General features: G+C 35.5%; 1 protein-coding gene across 1 annotated transcript in view; it reads left to right on the top strand.

Annotated features, from left to right (window-relative positions):
• Nucleotides 1–22,316, top strand: part of LOC123529765 (dynein axonemal heavy chain 3-like) — a 128,921-nt gene that overhangs the window by 39,413 nt on the left and 67,192 nt on the right. Inside the window, exons 14-39 of the mRNA XM_053520732.1 lie at nucleotides 504–708; nucleotides 1,208–1,411; nucleotides 2,114–2,244; nucleotides 2,435–2,630; nucleotides 2,864–3,058; nucleotides 4,124–4,317; nucleotides 6,719–6,842; nucleotides 7,160–7,261; nucleotides 8,681–8,779; nucleotides 9,249–9,388; nucleotides 9,736–9,826; nucleotides 10,189–10,256; nucleotides 10,973–11,201; nucleotides 11,811–11,963; nucleotides 12,680–12,818; nucleotides 13,669–13,976; nucleotides 14,219–14,338; nucleotides 15,122–15,292; nucleotides 15,772–16,053; nucleotides 16,512–16,676; nucleotides 17,111–17,245; nucleotides 17,790–17,877; nucleotides 18,254–18,384; nucleotides 18,638–18,738; nucleotides 19,653–19,770; nucleotides 20,333–20,466. Of these exons, the coding sequence (XP_053376707.1) occupies nucleotides 504–708; nucleotides 1,208–1,411; nucleotides 2,114–2,244; nucleotides 2,435–2,630; nucleotides 2,864–3,058; nucleotides 4,124–4,317; nucleotides 6,719–6,842; nucleotides 7,160–7,261; nucleotides 8,681–8,779; nucleotides 9,249–9,388; nucleotides 9,736–9,826; nucleotides 10,189–10,256; nucleotides 10,973–11,201; nucleotides 11,811–11,963; nucleotides 12,680–12,818; nucleotides 13,669–13,976; nucleotides 14,219–14,338; nucleotides 15,122–15,292; nucleotides 15,772–16,053; nucleotides 16,512–16,676; nucleotides 17,111–17,245; nucleotides 17,790–17,877; nucleotides 18,254–18,384; nucleotides 18,638–18,738; nucleotides 19,653–19,770; nucleotides 20,333–20,466 (4,023 nt within the window). The remainder of the gene's footprint in view (nucleotides 1–503; nucleotides 709–1,207; nucleotides 1,412–2,113; nucleotides 2,245–2,434; nucleotides 2,631–2,863; nucleotides 3,059–4,123; nucleotides 4,318–6,718; nucleotides 6,843–7,159; nucleotides 7,262–8,680; nucleotides 8,780–9,248; nucleotides 9,389–9,735; nucleotides 9,827–10,188; nucleotides 10,257–10,972; nucleotides 11,202–11,810; nucleotides 11,964–12,679; nucleotides 12,819–13,668; nucleotides 13,977–14,218; nucleotides 14,339–15,121; nucleotides 15,293–15,771; nucleotides 16,054–16,511; nucleotides 16,677–17,110; nucleotides 17,246–17,789; nucleotides 17,878–18,253; nucleotides 18,385–18,637; nucleotides 18,739–19,652; nucleotides 19,771–20,332; nucleotides 20,467–22,316) is intronic.

The raw sequence follows: 22,316 nt of genomic DNA, 5'->3' as shown, positions 1-22,316 counted from the left end.
CTTATAGCTATATATTGACCAGGGGTATTATTGGAATACTATTAGTTCTTTATTTATTTCAAATGTAGTTATTTTCTTGTGACTTTTATGCATATAAGTAACCTATTTTGTTTTATTTTCACTTTTCTAACCTCATTTAATCTCTTATCAAAATTGGATTTCATTCATATTTTGACCTCTAAAAATTGAAAAACTATATACATGAAGTACGACCCTTATTTTAGGCATAGTGGCTGTAATAACCTTTATACAGAATATTTGTATGGGTAATTATGTAATAAAAAGATCAGTAGAAGTAGATAATAAGTTAATTTAATATATTGATTGTAAATGATCTTCATAATATTATTGATAGTCTTGAACAAACTGTAAGAAGAAGAAATCCACGGAATTTTGAAATCTAAGTTATATTTTTGATAGTTTTTAATGAACTGTATCGAGAGGAAATCCACTGAATATAGAAATTGTATATCTTGAAATGTAAGTTCAACATATTGTTTTAGGTATCGGTCTTTGTACGAGCCCTACAAGCACCTGATATCGGAGGATGCTGACAAACAAGTGGACAAGTTTCTCAGTCGTGACCGCTCATTGCGGGAATACACACGTGAGATAGAGAAACTGAAGAAAATGGAATTTGATATCGCATCTTTTCCTGTATTTGTACCGATGTATTTCTTCCTGTTAGACTGTTCGCACTTAAACCAGGTTTGTAAAATTCATTTTAGCCGGCCCTTTTATCTCATTAGAGAGAGTACAGATCTACAGATTGTAGGGTCATGAGTTTGACCAGCGTTCAAGGCACTCAGTTTCTGTGATGATTCGATAAAAGACATTGTGCCAGATGTCATTTTGTCCTCTACCGCTGATTCGTGTGGAGATTTTGATAGTTATGATGACTGTTTAATAAATACGATGCCTGGCACAACAACGTTTATGTGCAATTTAGTATAACTGGTACCTTTATAACTAGTATCATGTCGGCTTGCAACTGTAATTAATAAAATAGAAAAACATCACACAGCACAAAACTAGAGGCTATTTAATATTATAACTGTAGCAGTACAATAGTGGTCCAGTCGACGTTTGATGCCTTAAATGTAAACACATCAATAACTGTAACTAAATCGAACATACCTATTTTGTGTATGATCAACATTATATATTTAGTTTTTAAAGCTGTTTTGTATTTGATTTCTGTCATCAGTGGATGGTTGACAGAGCACGACACCTTGTGAAGAGAATGGTTGACAATATTATGGTAACCAGTGAGAAATTTAACCGTAATATCTGTAAACAATATGATGCTATTGTGAAGAACATTACCCGACAGTCCGAGAGGACAGACGAGCTGGTCGCACAGATGAAATATGTAGAAGGACTCAGAGCTGGGGAACTTCTTAAACTTAAGGTATGTACCAGCTGACTTTCCTAGAACATTCTTACAAGTATCTGATTCTCTTTTAATCATGAACATGAAAAGCATTCATATACCCTTGTCATTGTAAAGATTTATTATGCCCCTCTTGAAAGAAGAAGTTGTATGTTGTTTTGCTGTTTGTCAGTCGTTCAGTAGACCATTTGGTTTCCAATCAGTATCTAGAGAATGCTTGGTCTCACACTGGTAAAATCATAGGATGATTGCATGTAGTCAGTTGATAAGCCATGTTGTTTATGGGTTACTAGGTTAAGGTGGCAGTGACCTCGAAACTGAAAATGGTTTCATGGCTATCACTAAAAAATGCTTTGGCCTGCAGTCGTAAAACTTAATGGTCAAGGTTACAGTGACTGCAACACTGAAAACGTTTCTTAATTACAGAGCCCTTGGGCCTACTGCCTTCAAACTGCATTATATGATGATTGCCTGCCATCAGTAGATAACATCTATTGTTTTGGGGGTCAGTAGGTCTAAGTTCAAGTTCATAATGATCTCGTGACTGAATCTGAGACAGGCAGTCACAGGGGACATACGTGTTTTACAAACAAATCTTATTCAGTGTCTGTTATCTAAGTACTTTTGTCTTCCATAGTGACTATTTTTACAGGAATCTAACCTAATTTGTTATATTTTTAAAAGACAATAATGTAGAATTTGATATATTCCCTATAACAGGAGAAGCAGGAAGTTGCTGCTGGGAACCTCATGTTCTTGATGCATTATGGGTATCTCCCTAAAGATGACATTCTGTTGAACAACAATACATTCTCCTGGGCTGAGAGGATCATACCTATGATAACAAGCACGTAAGTACATAAGTACTGCATCTCGTGGAAGCATTCGTACTCAGATTTGTTTTTGAAAGAATTTGTAAATTTTGAAGTGTCAAGTTTTATTGGTAGTAGATGTTGAATACAAAAATTGAAAGACCCTGCTTGCATTTCAAGTGAAGTGCCTTAATTATTTATGATTCCGTACATGTTTTGATTTCCACAGGGAGCTGAAGTTACAAAAAGAACATGACTACTATTCTAACAAACTGATAGATTGGCAGAAACGTTTCCAAACACAGCTAGATACTGTTGCTAAGCAACTGAAAGATTTCTCAGGGAAAGATCGAATGTCAGAGGCTGAAGTGTACACTGCAGAGCTCAAAGACATACAGGATAAGATAGAGTTTTTCCAAGAGGAGGTAAATTTTGGTTACAATATATTTAGTAATTGCACTGATAGATTAATTGTTTATTTGTAAAGGCTTTTATTGACAGGTCATCCCAGTTAAATTTAACAATCAATATAAACATGAATTCCAAATAAAAAAATCATTTAATTACACTTTACTTTAGATTATGGGGTTTATTGCCTTTTCTATGAATCTATAAAAATTAAACTTTGAGTTAAACATTTCTGCTCATTATTTCCCAGAAAACGCTGATAAACCGTGAGGAACAGATGCTTGGAGTAGAACATATCACACAGTATCCTCAGATACAGGACTTCATTGCACAGAAAGAACCATTTGACAAGCTGTGGACTACAGCGGTACATTTCCACGCTCAGTATGATAAATGGATGAATGGTCCACTGCTGAATGTGAATGCTGAAGTTGTTGAGGAGGAGGTAATACTTGAAAACTTTACAACTATTTCTTTAAATGTTTGATTTTTTTTAAGCATTAAGAATAAAACTAGAAAATTAAAATTTTGTTTTTGAAGGCAATAATTCCTTTTTGCTATGTTTATCTGGGTCAAAATACCTGTTGTTTTTCTGTCCTTAATCTTAAACTTAGTTTATGAACTTGTACTAGCTTGCTCTTCCCTCCACCTCTGATTTATGTGGGGAAGTTGGCAGTTACTTGCGGAGAACATGTTAGTACTGGTACAGGGTCCAGGAACACTGGTTAGGCTACCTGCCTGTCATTAGATTAGTGAAATGAGCCGTGCCATGGGAAAACCAACATAGTGGCTTTGCGACTAGCATGGATCCAGACCAGCCTGCGCATTCCGCACAGTCTGGTGAGGATCCATGCTGTTCGCTAACGGTTTATCTAATTGCAGTAGACTTTTAAAGCGAACAGCATGGATCCTGACCAGACTCCGCGGATGCGCAGGCTGGTCTGGATCCATGCTAGTCGCAAACCCACTATGTTGGTTTTCTCATGGCACGGCTCAAATGCTGTTGAAATACTAAACTAAACCAAAAACAAAAACTTGTTCTACATATTTAAAGTAATTTACTAATTTCCTGTAATGGAACTGAGGTTGATAATGAATGAATTCTAATTTTGATGAGTCAGTAAGAAAATATGACCACAGTCAGACTTATGCTTTGAATTTTGTTCAATCTGTTTTAAAGGTTTCATAATGTATTTAACAAACAAAAGTGAAATACAAACTACACAGAAACATTGCTTACTCAAGCATCAGGGCTTACTTGAGAATGGATGTTGTCTGGGACTGTTTTGTTGAAAGCTGATATTCATCTGAGACTAATATTTACAGAGTTATGGTTGAATGAATTCAAGAAATTAAATTCATTCATTTTATATTCAAAGTTTTGAAATTCATAAATTCATATCTCCACAAATAGGCTTTTTTTCCCAAACCATGGAATTTCTTGCTCACAAAATTAACTGATTTCACAGTAATAGATACAGAAATTAATCAAGTATTGTGTTGTTACTAGATTCAAACATTATGGAAGACAGTGTACAAACTAATGAAGAACTTCAGTCAGAAACACCACCAGGGTCCAATGAGAGCTGCTGCCACCATCAAGAGCAAACTGCAGAAGTTCCAGATCAATCTACCACTGATAAATTCTCTCTGTAATCCTGGCATCAAACAGAGACATTGGGATATGATGTCAGAAAAAGTTGGGTATGTAGTTAGTTTGTAATAAAAGCCTACATCTACTTTCTTACAAATTGTGCATGTATGTCACTTTACTCTTAAGTCAAGTCTACATTTTAACACAAGGGGTATTGTTTTATGCAAAGTACAAAGAATGTCACTAAGGTCTGGGTTTGTTAGACAAAGTGCTATACATATATTCATTTTTCCATAGAGAGGTCCAGATTTTAGTATAGTTACTTCTTGGTCCAAATTTCAATATGTAATAGTTATAGTATGTGTGAGAGTGTGTTACCAGGATATATCAGAGCTAGGGGTACATCGAGGGTATTTTTCTCTGCACATATCGTCGAGGCCGGTAGGCCGAGACAGATTTGTGAAGAGAAAAATAACGAGATGTACCCCTAGCTCTGATATATCCTGGTAACACACGAGCACTACATATTATAACTGTTTTATCGCATAATTTATCATTAAAATTTATATATTATTTTCATTTAAATTTGTTTATTATTATTTTTACTATTTTGATTCCCTTTCTGCGCCTCGCTGACTGAAACACTAAAACTTCTGTTTTAGAAAATGTGTTCCCCAGATAAAAGTACCCAACAAATTTCTGCATTGGTTTTAAATATTTGTATTTCATTGGCCAGACATATTGTAAAACTTGTTGTTTTGTTTGTAAAAAAAAAAATCAAAGAAAAAGAAACATTTGAGAAATCTCAGAATTTCATATATTTCATATATATGTATTTCTGAATTTGGCAATAACTATCAAGTTTTTGAAATATTCTAGTTTATTTATTCTTTTACTTTATAAATGTAGGTGTTTGTGACAATTCTTTCTCTGTGAACTGTAAATTGGAGCTAAAATCATCTTTTCTTTGAAAGGAAAAAATTATACTCCCTTGATAGGACCTCACTAGAGAAAAAGTGTTCCGATATATATCGGAACAGTTTTACTGTGCTGATATATATCGGAACACTTTTTTTCTTATGAAACTCCATAGAGATTTCCGTGTTGATATATATCGCAACAGTTTTGTAAGATATCAGCACAGTTTTGTAGTAATAATGTGTGTTACTATGTATAACATGCTGCAAAGATCAAAGGAAAATTGCCGCACTATGCGATAAGGTTAGATGTTGGTCCAGATTTCATTATGCTAAGTTTTTGGTCCACATTTCTGTATGTTACTCATTAGTCAAGATTTCAGTATGTTACTCATTAGTCCAGATTTCAGTATGGTCACTTATTGGTCCAGATTTCAATATGGGGTTACTTGTCAGTCCAGATTTCAATATGGGGTTACTTGTCAGTCCAGATTTCAGTAGGGTTACTTTTTGGTCCAAATTTCAATATGGTAACTTGTAAGTCCTGATTTCAATATGGTAACTTGTAAGTCTAGATTTCAATATGATAACTTGAAATCCAGATTTCAATATGGTAACTCATAAGTCCAGATTCCAATATGGTTATTTGTTGCTCCAGATTTCAGTATGGTTACTTATAAGTCTAAATTTCAATATGGTTTCTTGTTCGTCCAGATTTCAGTATGGTAACTTGTAAGTCCAGATTTCAATATGGTAACTTGAAAGTCCAGATTTCAATATGGTAACTGCTATGTCCAGATTTCAATATGGTAACTCGTAAGTCCAGATTGCAGTATGGTTACTTGTAAGTCCAGATTTCAGTATGGTTACTTGTTGGTCTAGATTTCAATATGATAACTTGTAAGTCCAGATTTTAATATGGTTACTTGTTGGTCAAGATTTCAGTATGGTTACTTGTAAGTCCAGATTTCAATATGGTAACTTGTAAGTCCAGATTTCAATATGGTAACTTGTTGCTCCAGATTTCAGTATGGTTACTTCTTGTTCCAGATTTCAATATGGTAAGTTGTAAGTCCAGATATCAATATAGATTTTCCAAAGGTGGAGGGATGCTGTTTTGGTTTTCTTTTCTCCCGGTGTTTGCCCATCTGTGTGGGTGTTTGCCCATCTGTGCGTTCGTTCGTATAGTTTCCAATATGGTTACTACATAATGATAATAAGAGTCTGCTGAAAGTCGATAAAAAACTTAATTTAGTTTGTAGATAAATACTTGTGAACTTTGTCAGATAGACACTTTTGTTTTTAATTTCTCATAAGTGATATATCTGATCATTTAGATGTTTTGAAAAGTAACAACCAACCATCTGCATAGTGTCATATTAGGGGTCATATTTGAAAAGTCCACATGTATATGCTGTTTTGAACTTTGAATTAGTTTTTACATGCATTTCATTAATTTGCAGTATATGTTTTAAAAATGTCTAGATCTGCTTTTTAAAACATGCTATAAAAACTCCAGTCCGTGGTTGATAAATATTTCGATAGAAATGTTAACAGCATATGTTGTCATCAGGGCTTACATATGTAATTTCAGGTTCAATATGGCCCCTACAGAGGAGACACCATTAATGGAGGTGTTACAGCTTGGACTGGAGAAATATCTTGATAAACTACAGTTGATCAGTAACCAGGCTAGCAAGGAATTTGCTCTAGAAAATGTAGGTATTTTGTTGACTATGTATAATGTTGATATAAGAACTCAATCTTGCATTAGTTTATTTTAGATCAAAGATTTAGGTTTCAGAACATTCTCAGTGTTGGATACATTTTTAATGCTTTCTTGGCCAACATGGTTTAAAACTGAGTAATTACAGTAAGTGTTTGTCCAGATTTTGCAAAAGCTTTCACCTGATAGCCAGCTACTTGTTTCTTATAAGTTTGATAAGCTTACATTGGACAAAAAGAATCCAGATACAGACATCAGATGCTGTTTTAAATGATTCAAGATTTGTCTATTTATCCCTTTCTCTTACAGGCATTGAAGAAGATGAAGGAGGACTGGAAGAACATGCACTTCAGTTTTGTACAGTATAAAGATACAGGCATCAGTATACTAGCAGCACCAGATGATATACAGGTGAAGTCTTGATATATTTGTATGTGTATATAGATACGGACATAGTATACTCTTAGCTACATACTGGGTATTGTCGGTATGAAATGAAATAAGACAAAAAAGTAAAAAATGTAGAAATATCTTTATTATCAATGTAGGGGCTAGTCTTATCAACAGAAGACATGGGCTACAATGCCCTTTTGTGATCAACATGGTAACCAATGACAGATGCTTACCAGGGCTAATCAAAATGCCAAACTTGAGAGCTACCATTACCATTTTTAGCTCATCTGATTTTTTGAAAAAAAATGATGAGTTATTGTCATCACTTGAGCGGTTGTCGGCGTCGGCGTCTGCGTCGGCGTTGCCTGGTTAAGTTTTATGTTTAGGTCACCTTTTCTCCTAAACTATCAAAGCTATTGCTTTGAAACTTGGAATACTTGTTCACCATCATAAGCTGACCCTGTATAGCAAGAAACATAACTCCATCTTGCTTTTTGCAAGATTTATGGCCCCTTTTGTACTTAGAAAATATCAGATTTCTTGGTTAAGTTTTATGTTTAGGTCAACTTTTCTCCTAAACTATCAAAGCTATTGCTCTGAAACTTGGAATACTTGTTCACCATCATAAGCAGACCCTGTACATCAAGAAACATAACTCCATCCTGCTTTTTGCAAGATTTATGGCCCCTTTTGTACTTAGAAAATATCAGATTTCTTGGTTAAGTTTTATGTTTAGGTCAACTTTTTCTCTTAAACTATCAAAGCTATTGCTTTGAAACTTGCAACACTTGTTGACCATCATAAGCTGACCCTGTACAGCAAGCAACATAACTCCATCCTGCTTTTTGCAATAATTATTGCCCTTTTTGGACTTAGAAAATAATTTTCTTGGTTGAGTATTATGTTTAAGTCAACTTTTCTCATAAACTATCAAAGCTATTGCTTTAAAACTTGCAACAGTTTTTCACCATCATAAGTGGACACTGAACATCAAGAAACATAACTCTAACCTGCTTTTTTGCAAGAATGATGGCCCTTTTTAGACTTAGAAAATCATGGGTAGGACAATATTTCTATTACACAAAAAAAATCAGATGAGCGTCAGCACCCGCAAGGCGGTGCTCTTGTTGGTAGTTAGTCTGTACAAAGTATTTGGGGAGCTATCCTGCTCAACCGTGTTTTGGTCTCACAGTCTTCTTGTCCGTAGCTTGGTTTTGATATTTTTTTCCACTTTTTCTCCATTATAACATGATGGATCTGCTTTAAAGTGACATCAAGTCTTCTATATTATCACCCACATCATTTGCCAAAAGGTCTTAACTGTGGCTTCAGTATTTTATGAATTATGCACCTTTATGCTTAAGTTATGATGCACAATCACCCCATCTCAATTATTATCAAATGGATTCGATTCAAACTTGTGCTGTATAATTTCAGGTGTTACTTGATGATCATATAGTGAAGACCATGACTATGAAAGGATCACCATTTATTGGACCATTTGAAGAGGAAGTCAATGAATGGGACTTGTTTCTGGTACAGTTAATTTACTCATGTATATTCCCATTGTATTTCACTCACATAATTGCAAGTTTTATTGTAATTGGATAAGTGACAAGTGGCTTATTAGTAATGATTCTAGTTATAAAGGTCATACCTTAACAAAATCATGTTACAAACATTTGTGTAGAAGTGTCAGAACATCTTTGATGCATACAAATTTCTCCACTAGAATGAAAGGATATGTATAAACCCGTAAAACATGAAAAGGTTTGTATTAGTCTTCACTGGTAAAATAACTTATTCCACATACTCTATGACCTTGACGAAAAGATTGTTGAATATATAAACATGGATATTTGTGATAGTTTAGTTTTGGGACAAGCTAGTCAAGCCTTGCATGTTTGGTAATATACTTATATATGACCACCATAGTTCACATCATTTCACTGGAGTAGGAGGTTGTATTTGAGGTCATTCATTTTAACATTGTGTTACATTACAGCACAGAATGAAGGACACTCTAGAGTCTTGGTTGAATGTTCAGGCAGCCTGGCTGTACCTGGAGCCAATCTTTGGGTCTGAAGACATAAGGAGTCAGATCCCAGTGGAGGGTCAGATGTTTGTCGAGGTCGATGAACACTGGTAAATTAATGAACCAAAATGTTTTCCCCTGACAAGATATTCAAGGCATAACTTAAGAAAGTTTCATAAGGATTTGTTTCAAGATATTTCTAGAGAGTGTCATGTAATTTTTATATGAAAATTATTTCTTATTCTTAGAAATGAAATAACCCATAAATAATGCCTGTCCTATATTTAACACCCAACTTCTTTCCCATAATGCATGAATTTATCCAAAAAAAAAGTTGCAAAATTATGACTTGTAGAATTTTTCGGGCACTGATTCTATCTTATAACGGGGATGAAAACAGAATACACCTTCATTACAGATTTTTTAGTACATTGCATTGTTTTATTTTTGTTAACAGGAGAACTATAATGAGCAATGCAGTGAAGAACACGGAAGCTTTGGTTGTTGTATCTCAGGATAATATGCTTGAAAAACTCAAACATTCTGAGGTGAGTCCTGTAGCGCCCCAAGTATAAGTGTCTGTAAATGGATTTATTACCACAGTATCTTGACACAAAATTTATTTCTAAGAATATTCTAACCAAAGTTTCAAATACAGAATAAGTTTACATTCAGTTTCATTTTCCTAAATTTTTTTATGTATTTCAAACATGTATGGTGTTTGTGTTTTCATTAGTGTTTATTTCTACATCATTCTACATGTGACTTTAAAGAGTTTTTACTCAGATATATATTTTCTCTTGTAATTTATGATCTTTTTAAACAGACCCTCATGCTATTCTGAGGGAAGCAGTCTTAGCGTGTATTTTCATCATACCTTGTTAAATGAATCCCTGTACTTTATTTTCAGTCCATGTTGGATGATATTCAGAAAGGATTGAATAATTACCTAGAGAAGAAGAGACTATTCTTTCCCAGGTACATTTTTCATAAACTTCTTTTCATTTTTGTTCAAGATGGATTTTGTTTTTGCAATTTATGTTAAAATTCATTGACTGCTTTATCGGGAAGACTTACTTCTTTATCTTGATATCTCACTCGGAAGATTTTAATTGTGATCTTCCGACTACTTACTTTATGGGATGCAGTTTTCACCATAGTCCCCACATGGCTGCTAAGCTCAAAGGTCATAGTTTTGAACCTGTTTGGGTCGCAATTGGACCTCATATACACAAGTACTAGTTTTTACAGGTAGTGGCAGCAATTAACATTTAAATTGTCTAAAGCATTTGTCATAATCTCACAAAAAAATGACTTTGTGTAAACTAGATTTAAATAGGCCTGTCATAAGGTGAATAATAAATTTCAGAATTCATGTTTCATCTATTTTACGCCCACCCGGTTAGCTCAGTAGGTAGAGCGTTGGTCTACGGATCTCGGGGTCGCAAGTTCGATCCTTGGGCGGGGCGTATGTTCTCCGTGACTGTTTAATAAACAACATTGTGTCTGAACCGCTGATTCATGTGGGGAAGTTGGCAGTTACTTGCGGAGAACAGGTGAACAGGTTTGTACTGGTACAGAATCCAGGAACACTGGTTAGGCTAACTGCCCGCCATTACATGACTGAAATACTGTTGAAAAACGGCATTAAACCCAAAACAAACAAACAAATCATCTATTTTACATGTTTGCAGATTTTTCTTCCTGTCCAATGATGAGTTACTAGAGATCCTATCGGAGACAAAGGATCCACTACGTGTACAGCCTCACTTGAAGAAATGTTTCGAGGGAATATCACAGTTGAGCTTTGACGTAGACAAAGTTATCACAGCGATGGAATCTGCAGAGAATGAAGTAGTTCCGTTTGCTAAAAAAATAGTTCCAGCACAGGCCAAAGGTCTTGTTGAGAGGTGGTTGCTGCAGGTATTGTAACATATGAAAACAGTTACAATAAAGCTTTGGTACTGGTGTTTGTTAAAAAATATATATGTCTCACTGGCTGTTTATATAAAGTTTTACAAGAGTTTATCAAAATACCAAGTTGTGTTTTACTGGTTTTGATTGTAAGTGGCTTTTTGAGAAAATAAAATTCTTTTGTTACCTATGAGATCTTTGGTTCATTATGCAAAAAGAGATATTAGAAGAGCCATGAGAAAACCAACATAGTGCGTTTGCGATCAGCATGGATCCAGACCAGCCTGCACATCTGCACTGTCTGGTCAGGATCCATGCTGTTCGCTAATGGTTTATCTACTTGCAATAGGTTTTGAAAGTGAACAGCATGGATCCTGACCAGACTGTGCGGATGCACAGGCTGGTCTGGATCCATGCTGGTTGCAAACGCACTATGTTGTTTTCTCATGGTGCAACTCATATATCTTAACAAATGATTAGTGGATTTGTTCAATTAACACACATTTCTACACAAAATAGAAAGTTTTGTTACTTCTAAAAATTTTGCATGTGTCATTCTTAAAATATTGAAGTTTTAATATTGCTGAAGTTTATAAATGGGTTGAAAATTGACTCTAGGTTGAGGAAGTGATGAAGTTAAGTTTAAAGGAAGTTAGTTTAAAGGCAACTGAGGCATACCCAAAGATTCCTCGAGGTGAATGGGTGTTACAGTGGCCTGGACAGATTGTACTGGCTGCCTCACAGATACACTGGACTACAGAGGTCACTCAGGTAATAGGGACATTTTTTGTTGTATGCTTAAACTTTGTCTCATGACATAGCTTTGATTGTGGTACACATGCAACTGCTTATTGACATAGGCTGAAACGGGCTAAGTACTAAGATGTCTAATCTTGTTGGTATCCGTCCATAAAATCCAAAATCATTGTAACTAAACACATAGAGACTTTCCTATCATGTTAGTATATGTTTATATTTTCCATGACAATATATAATAATTTCATCAGTTGTAAGCTTGTTTTGATCATCACTTTACAAGGTTCACTCAGAATTTAAACAGTCCTTGAATTTGAGGTTAATCTTTGAAAATGACTGAAACCCTGTAACATTGTGAAAAGTGCTTGAATTTTGAGAGAAAAAAACTGCTTGAATTTCACCAAAAACTTGAAAAATATGTTACAGCTCCTGCTTAGTTTTTTGTAAAAAATTGATTAAAAGAAATAAATTAAGATGATTTGAAAAGAGTATATGGTGCTTAATCAACAATCTTGTATGCACCAGTAGTGGACAAAAGTAGTGATTTGTGACTGCATTTTATTGTACTTTATACACAGTTTAATTTCTACTATGACACTGTTTCTTGAAATAGTTTGTAGAAAAATAGCCCTTGAAAAGGAAAAAAAAAGGAATTAAAAAATCATTGAAAGGACTTGAAATTTGTGCCAGATGTTCTGTATGAACTACAGTTTGAGATTTATTGGTTACAGTCTATCAAGTACCACAGCCTGGGTCCCTATCTACAGAAGAGTAACAAACAGATTGAGGAGGTTGTTACCATGGTGAGAGGCTCACTCTCCAAGATGGCTAGAATCACACTGGGGGCCCTCATTGTCATTGATGTCCATGGTAAGTCATTACAACCTACATATTTTGACTATAATATATTTCAACATTTTTTTTATCGTAATAAAAATTATGGTGCAAAATAATTTGAATACAAAGTAAAAATTTATGTCTTTAATGCTGAAAAAGGTGAAATGTAGTGAATATAATTTTTTGTCGGGCTCACTTGCGAAATCAGAGACATAGTCGTCTAAATGGCTGTTTGGTGTATGCGTGCATCATGCGTCCGTCTGTCCGAATTTGTTTGTCCATACCATAACTGACATGCATGGAGCAATCTTGTTAATATATGGCATGAATGTTAACCTCATTGAGACTGAGTGTCCTGTGCAAACGTAAGGTTCCTATCTCAAAGGTCAAGGTCACAGTTGGAAGTCAAAAGTTATGTGAGATCTTGTCTGGCCCATAACTTTGACGTGCATTGAGGAATTTTGTTTATGTTTGGCATAAATGTTTAACTCAATGAGACGGAGTGTCATGTGCAAACCTCAGGTTCCCATCCCAAAGGTCAAGGTAACAGGTTGCCTATGGGCATCTAGTTACTGTTCATTTAACTTTAATTCATATGAATTCATACAGTGATATAACTAAACATTAATAATAAATAAATAATGATAATAAATTTGTATATTGTAAAATTAATTAGTGCTTACAATTCATAGCAAACTAGAATGAAGGCATACTTTTCCTTAACCCACAGCAAAGTATTCATCAGTACAGACTAAAACATGAGAAAAGGTCCTAGGTTTAGTTTCAAGTACCTTATATTTAGTTTACCAGTGATTATAAGATTTAGAGTTTGACACATTGTTAATTGGAAGAAATAAATTTGCCAGTGTTGTTTTGTTTGCAGCTCGAGATGTTGTACAGAATTTGACAGATATAGACATACAGAATCCCCTGGATTTCTCTTGGATCTCCCAGCTCAGGTACTATAAGGAGGAGGAGGGTACCATGGTCCGTATGATCACCACCACTGTGGCGTATGGATACGAGTACTTGGGTAACACCGGAAGACTGGTGATCACACCTCTCACTGATAGGTGTTACAGGACACTGATGGGGGCACTGTTGTTGAATCTTGGAGGGGCTCCTGAAGGGCCAGCTGGCACTGGGAAAACGGAGACTTCCAAAGATCTGGCTAAAGCTGTTGCCAAACAGGTATACATCTGAAACAAAAATATGAAATTTTCTTTAGAAAAAATCTAACAAAAAATCACATTTGTTTGAACTGTAATATTTCTAGAATTGTCTGTATTTCTATGTGTACATGAAGACCAGTGGTGCAGTATAAAGACTGTGCCTGATATGTACATGTATGTGGGAATCAGAGCAATCCTATTGTCAAGTATTTCTACAAACAAAGTTTTGGACATACATTGTGTATTGATTTTATGTTTCAGTGTGTTGTGTTCAACTGCTCTGATGGTCTTGATTATAAAGCTATGGGAAAATTCTTCAAGGGCCTGGCACAGTCTGGGGCATGGGCATGTTTTGATGAATTCAACAGAATTGAACTTGAGGTGAGTACAAAAACTAATTATGAGAGTTAGCTAAGTAGTGCTATACGTGGAAGTTTGCTTTATGATCCAGGTAGAGTGAGCCGAGTTATTTTCAGTGGTGAAGTCAATAGACAGAAGACAGTACACATTAAGTCATTCTTCCTGCTATTTTGGCAAGGTTGAAAGCGAAGGATGGAATGTAAGTCAGAGTACTTGTGTGGTTAACTGTGCACCTTTACGTATCTGAAATATTGTGAAAAAAGTGGTGCTAAATTGAGTTTTCAGAAAGGCTAGTGGATCTAATTTTTAATTATATCATTTTTCTTAACTTTATAGTTGGGGTTTATTGTTTAATGAAATATATTAATGGAGCAACATTTATTATATATCCTATTTTATCAGTTATGGGTATTGTACCATCCAGCTAACTTTCAGAAGGTCAGTAGATCTACCCAGGTGCTGGCTCGTGATGAAATAATGCACGAGGGGGCACATGAGGTCTTCCTCCACTGTCAAAGCTGGTAAGTCGATATATGACCTGTAATTGTGTCCATGCGACGTTAAACCCAACAAAACAAAACAAAAAAAATATGGGTATTGTAGGTATAACTTTTCTGACAGTATGCTAAAATATATAGATATTCAGTACTGATATAATAGAATGTTAACATTTCACTTTAATAACCCCCATATTTTACCTTGTATTGCAGGTATTGTCATTCATAGCCCAGTTTAAAGATCCTCAATATTGTAATAGTAAAATGTTTCAGTTTAATAACCCACTTATTTTACCCTATACTGCAGGTATTGTCAGTGATAGCCCAGCAGGTACAGACTATACAGCGGGCTATTGCAGAACAGCTACAAACTTTCGTGTTTGAGGGAACAGAGATTTCTCTTGACCCTACGTGTACAATATTTATTACTATGAACCCTGGGTATGCAGGTAGAGCCGAGCTTCCAGATAATCTCAAGGTAAATTGATGTTCTCTTGGAGATCTGTTCTCAGAAACATAAAATTTCTAACAGTTTAATTTCTAGAGGAGTTGCCAATATGGGCAACTGGTGGCGACTATAAATAAATTTGTGTAGAAAGAAACAATGGTAAAATGGTTAATTGTAGAGACAAATACCTTAAACAAAATAAAGTTATTCCCATTGAAAATTCAGTAAGAGCACAGAGTGTTGGCTCTTCCAATTTACAATATAAATCATTTGTATTTCTAGGTGTTATTCTGAATAGTTTCTGTCACGTATAAACTAGTTGTGTTCTTAGGTGCTTTTCTGAACAGTTTCTGACAAATATATCCTTTGTGTTTCTAGGTATATTTCTAGTTGCTATCCTTAACAGTTTCTGACAAATATGACATTTCTGTATTTCTAGTTGCTATCCTGAACAGTTCCTGTGTTTCTGTAGTACATTTTTGTTTTATATAAACCATTTGTATTTCTAGGTGCTATTCCGTACGGTTGCTATGATGATTCCAGACTATGCCATGATTGCCGAGATATCTTTGTACTCTATGGGCTTTGTCGATGCTCGAAGTCTATCAACCAAGATTGTTGCCACATACAAACTGTGCTCTGAGCAGTTGTCCTCACAACATCACTATGACTATGGTATGAGAGCAGTAAAGTCGGTGTTGACGGCTGCAGGAAATCTTAAAATAAAATATCCAGAACAGCGAGAAGACGTCCTGGTACTGAGATCTATCAATGATGTTAACTTGCCAAAGGTTTGTCTAGCTCTTCTTGTCATTTATATAGACTCAGTATATAAGAAATATACAAATATAGGTCAAAGGAAAGTGTTAATTGATTACAGGTCATCTTTTTGTCATAGTGTTTTATTTTTTATTTCAAGATTGCCTGTTCTTTTTCCTTTTTAAAAACTGAAGTTTTGTGTAAATAAAATGATTATTTTCAAAATGTGCATAATACAGATCTACATGAATGTAAAGGGAGTAGAGATTGATTAAAACCACTAGTAAACTCACCTCTGAGTCGAAATACCTCTTCAAAAAGACATATTTTGTGTCCCTATAAATAAAAATCAGCTTGGAGGAGAGACCTCGATCTGTACAACATGTTTGTCTTTCAAACAGCTGTTGCCAAAGAGAGGTTGTATTGTATCCTAGATTGAGAAACTTTAATATTCATTCTCCGTTTAATTTACATTGCTTTTTATTTTCAGTTCTTGTCACATGACATACCTCTGTTTGAGGGTATAATTTCTGACTTGTTCCCTGGAGTAGAACTTCCAAAACCAGATTATGATGCCCTTGAGTCTGCACTAATCAAACATATAGAGTCTCGAAATCTCCAGGCTGTTCCATACTTTACAGAAAAAATCATACAGGCAAGTGATCTTTCTTTATATCTTACGATTTTAAATTATGCTAAGAATTTGGGGTGGGGGTGGAGGGGGTGGGGGGCATGGTGACCCAGTGGTTAAGGTCACTGACTTCGAATTTGGGTTCGATACCTGGTTTTGGGTTAGAATATTTTCATATGAGGAAGTCATCCAGATGGCTAATAAAAGGTCAATGGTTCTAACCAAGTGCTCGCCTATACCTGAAATATTGCCAAGAGGGACACCTGAGATGGGATGGGGAGGAGGCTGGGGCACATCCACCATCAAAAGCTTTTTTGTACAGTAGAATTCCTTAAAAAATGTAACAAATGTTCAAAAATGTGACAAAAATTAATGAACATGACAGTCTAAACATGATTGGAACAAGCATAATATGTATATGTGATATATTTGAAATGGAATCCTTGTGTGTTTTTCAGATATATGATATGATATTGGTTCGCCATGGTCTGATGATTGTTGGGGACCCACTAGCTGGGAAATCATCATCTTTCATGGTGCTAGCTGACTCTCTAGCAGATCTTCATAAACAAGGACTCATGGAAGAAAATGGAGTAAGATTTTGAATTTCAAATATTTTTCTGGAAGAAAATTTTGTTAAATTTTTATATGCTTATTTTGTTATTTTAAACACTTAAACATATAACATCTAATTCTGCTTTTGATCTGAAAATGATTCTATTAAGAAACTGATTTTAAACTTGTATATTTACAAATTATGTATTTGCTTGTAAAAAAAGTCTTCTGGTATTGATAACATTGCTCCTTGGATATCTGAACAGTACTCCAACAAGACTGAGTACTGTTTACCACTTGTATTGTTATGATTAAGCAGGAATGATTAAAATGAGCCGTGTCATGAGAAAACCAACATAGTGGGTTTGCGACCAGCATGGATCTAGAACAGCCTGTGCATCCGCGCAGTCTAGTCAGGATCCATGCTGTTCACTTTAAAAGCCTATTGGAATTGGAGAAACTGTTAGCGAACAGCATGGATCCTGACCAGACAGTGCCGATGCCCAGGCTGGTCTGGATCCATGCTGGTCGTAAACCCACTATGTTGGTTTTCTCATGGCACGGCTCATTTTTCCTTGTCAGGTATGGTACAGAATTATCAACCCAAAAGCTGTAACTATGGGGCAGTTGTATGGTAGATTTGATCCTGTATCTCATGAATGGACTGATGGTAAGTACACAAAGTTATATTACCAGACACAACAAAGGACTGTCTTGCAGAACTACAGGTAATATAGACATATAATGGTGATATTCTCAGCAGAAATATTTCAATAAAAACTACAATATTTTACTGTGGAATCATTAACCTTAACCCTGCTAAATTTCTAAAAATGGACTGGTCCATCATCCAATTTGAGCAGTACCGCTTATTATTCAAAGGGGTGTTCACTGAGAATAAACTGACTGAATAATGAACAGTGCAGACCATGACAAGCATGCACGGAGATGCAGGCTGATCTTGGTCTGCACTGGTCACAAAGGCAGCATCATTTGCCGCCAGCAGGCTAAAGGTTGACTAATTTTGTTTCGTGATTGTTATTTAGGAATCCTTGCCAACACATTTCGAGAGCATGCCTCAAGCACCACACATCATAGGAAGTGGATTATCTTTGATGGTCCTGTGGATGCTGTGTGGATTGAAAACATGAATACAGTACTTGATGATAACAAAAAGGTATGTAGAGACAGTTAAACATTCAAGTATTCTCAGTTACATTATCAGAAAAGTTTTAATCTATATATTCAATTTGATACATTTTACAACATTTTCCAAGTTAAATAGCTTTGTTTTGCTGTGGTTCACTCAGGTTTTTTTACTGTACTTAATGTTTGTTTTTTTTGTCTTTACAAATAACACACAATCATGTATTTGGAGAATTTTAAATGTTAACAAGAATTAATTGATGCCTTCTGTCTTTGTATTCCAGTTATGTTTGATGAGTGGAGAGATCATACAGATGAATAACAAACAAAACATGATATTTGAGCCCCAGGACTTGGAGCAGGCTTCACCAGCTACCGTCAGCAGGTAAGTTTTGTTGTTGAGGAACTATGGTTTTAAAGTCCTTGAGTTAAGTAATCAATATTGTTTACATGACACATTATTTGAGCCACGCCAAAAGAAAACCAACAAAGTGCATTTGCGACCAGCATGGATCCAGACCAACCTTCGCATCCGTACAGTCTGGTCAGGATCCATGCTGTTCGCTAATGGTTTCTCTAATTGCAATAGGCTTTGGAAGTGAACTTGGTTGGTTTTCGCATGGCGAGGCTCATTTCAGATGTCATATAAGAAAATACTTGTTGAATGATTTGTCTGTTAATAATGAAAGCTATTGGCCTTCAGTCCTTCAGACCATAGATAATATTTCTGACATTTTGCCAGCAAGCCATTCAATAAGTATATGCCAGAAAACTGGATTGTGGACTTTGTTGTAAGTGATAGTTTTAATTTACTATTACCTTTTTCATATTTTTATAGTAACATGTATAGGTAGCTTTTTTAATGACATTTAAACATTCAAATTTGAATAGTATAATTTACACAACTATCTGTTATATTATGGTACTAAAATATGTTTTGTTTGTCAGTTAATGACAGTTACATCCTCTAGTCTGGTATTTAGATCACTTGCAAATTGTGATTAACCCTTAGCCTGCTGCAGGCGAATTTAACAGCCTTTGCAAACAGCTTGGAACCAGATCAGACGCCGATTAAATCGGCGTCTGATCAGGTTTCAAGCTGTTTGCTACTCTGACAATATTTCTTCCAATTTCGGAGCGAATTGAATGAATTTACAATTTTAGCAGACGACATTTCCAGCAGACGACAGTTTATCTAGCATGCTAAAGGTTAAATAGGAAATAAAGTTAATTCACCTAATTAAAAAGTTAATTGATTCCTAGATACTTCAGTAATAAATACTTTTTTGTATATTTTAGATGTGGTATGATATATATGGATCCACTACAGCTAGGCTGGCAACCACTTGTCAAGTCCTGGATGGCAACCAGTCTTCCAGATTATAAACTTACTCAGGAACAAAAAGATACAATCAGGGTATATTCTACTTTCTCTTCTTATGTCACTTAGTAACACTTCCAGATCCTTTAATACATATTTTAGAAAAATGGATTAGTAGGATCTTATATGACTGCCTGTGTAAGACAGGGTTTTCCCAAACCCGAGGAGCAGTGTGGGATGGAAAATCAAGAACTAATGAGATTTTCATCCTTACTGTCCAGAATGTTGGGAAAACACCTGCCTTACTCAGGCAGACATGTTAGATTATTTTTTCTTGCCTACCCTTAATATCATTGCAATGTTTTCAAAGATATAGTAAATGAAAAATGGCTCGTTCACATGACAACATAAAATTACATCAAATTATGACATCAGTATGTGCATATGAAGTTTATTTTTTTCCTAGAGAAAAGATAAGGTGATCTCCTGTTAGGGAGACACGAAATCATCATTAGTCTCACTTCCACAGGCGATCATTCAATGTACCAAGAAAGATAATAAAACAAATCGTTAGGTAACCAAAGCTATCATTTCATTAGATACATTCAAAACAAGTACACAACATTGAATGCTCAGTTTGTGTTATATTCTGTTTCAGTTGTTATTTGAATGGCTGCTACCTCCATGTTTGAACTATGTAAATAAATACTGTAAACACATGCTGACATGCCACCCCATGCATTTGACAATGAGTATGCTGAGGCTGTATACATGCCTTCTAGAGGATATCAAGTAAGTTTTATCTTGTATTCTTCAATGATTTGTCTGATGGAATTAATAGAATAATTTCATTTTATAGAGAGTTACAGTTCAGTAAATTGTTTAAGCAGGTCATGGATGCCTTTTTAGCTCACCTGTCACAAAGTGACAAGGTGAGCTTTTGTGATCGCGCAGTGTCCGTCGTCCGTCGTCCGTCCGTCCGTCCGTGCGTCCGTCCGTCCGTAAACTTTTTGCTTGTGACCACTCTAGAGGTCACATTTTTCATGGGATCTTTATGAAAATTGGTCAGAATGTTCATCTTGATGATATCTAGGTCAAGTTCGAAACTGGGTCACGTGCGGTCAAAAACTAGGTCAGTAGGTCTAAAAATAGAAAAACCTTGTGACCACTCTAGAGGTCACATTTTTCATGTGATCTTCATGAAAGTTGGTCAGAATGTTCATCTTGATGATATCTAGGTCAAGTTCGAAACTGGGTCACGTGCAGTCAAAAACTAGGTCAGTAGGTCTAAAAATAGAAAAATCTTGTGACCACTCTAGAGGTCACATTTTTCATGGGATCTTCATGAAAGTTGGTCAGAATGTTCATCTTGATGATATCTAGGTCAAGTTCGAAACTGGGTCACATGCAGTCAAAAACTAGGTCAGTAGGTCTAAAAATAGTAAAACCTTGTGACCACTCTAGAGGTCACATTTTTCATGGGATCTTCATGAAAATTGGTCAGAATGTTCATCTTGATGATATCTAGGTCAAGTTCGAAACTGGGTCACGTGCGTTCAAAAACTAGGTCAGTAGGTCTAAAAATAGAAAAACCTTGTGACCACTCTAGAGGTCACATTTTTCATGGGATCTTCATGAAAGTTGGTCAGATTGTTCATCTTGATGATATCTAGGTCAAGTTCGAAACTGGGTCACGTGTGGTCAAAAACTAGGTCAGTAGGTCTAAAAATAGAAAAACCTTGTGACCACTCTAGAGGTCACATTTTTCATGGGATCTTCATGAAAGTTGGTCAGAATGTTCATCTTGATGATATCTAGGTCAAGTTCGAAACTGGGTCACGTGGAGTCAAAAACTAGGTCAGTAGGTCTAAAAATAGAAAAACCTTGTGACCACTCTAGAGGTCACATTTTTCATGGGATCTTCATGAAAGTTGGTCAGAATGTTTATCTTGATGATATCTAGGTCAAATTCGAAACTGGGTCACGTGCCTTCAAAAACTAGGTCAGTAGGTCTAAAAATAGGAAAACCTTGTGACCACTTTAGAGGTCACATTTTTCATGGGATCTTCATGAAAGTTGGTCAGAATGTTCATCTTGATGATATCTAGGTCAAGTTCGAAACTGGGTCACGTGCGGTCAAAAACTAGGTCAGTAGGTCTAAAAATAGAAAAACCTTGTGACCACTCTAGAGGTCACATTTTTCATGGGATCTTTATGAAAATTGGTCAGAATGTTCATCTTGATGATATCTAGGGCAGGTTCGAAACTGGGTCACGTGCCTTCAAAAACTAGGTCAGTAGGTCTAAAAATAGAAAAACCTTGTGACCACTCTAATTATCAGATATGCATACTGTATGTTTAATTATAGTCGCATTGCAAACATTACATGCTAAGCTAATAACAGTAAGTAAATTGAGATATTCTCTCAGACATAAATTTGGGCCAGTCACAGGCAGATACAGAAGTTACTGCTTGCCCAGCAGACAAAAAAAACAAAATAAGCAGAAGTTATTGGGAGCAACTTCAGACCTTCATCTTTCAAGAAACAATTTTTATATAGGAAAAAGATGTCTGTCAATAATGGTTTAGAGAACTAAAATATTTAACCAAATAAGAAATGGATTGACAGTTGAAATTGTAAC

The sequence above is a fragment of the Mercenaria mercenaria genome, chromosome 13, assembly GCF_021730395.1.
Source record: "Mercenaria mercenaria strain notata chromosome 13, MADL_Memer_1, whole genome shotgun sequence".
Taxonomy (NCBI): domain Eukaryota; kingdom Metazoa; phylum Mollusca; class Bivalvia; order Venerida; family Veneridae; genus Mercenaria; species Mercenaria mercenaria.
This window is presented reverse-complemented; position numbering and strand designations above follow the sequence as displayed.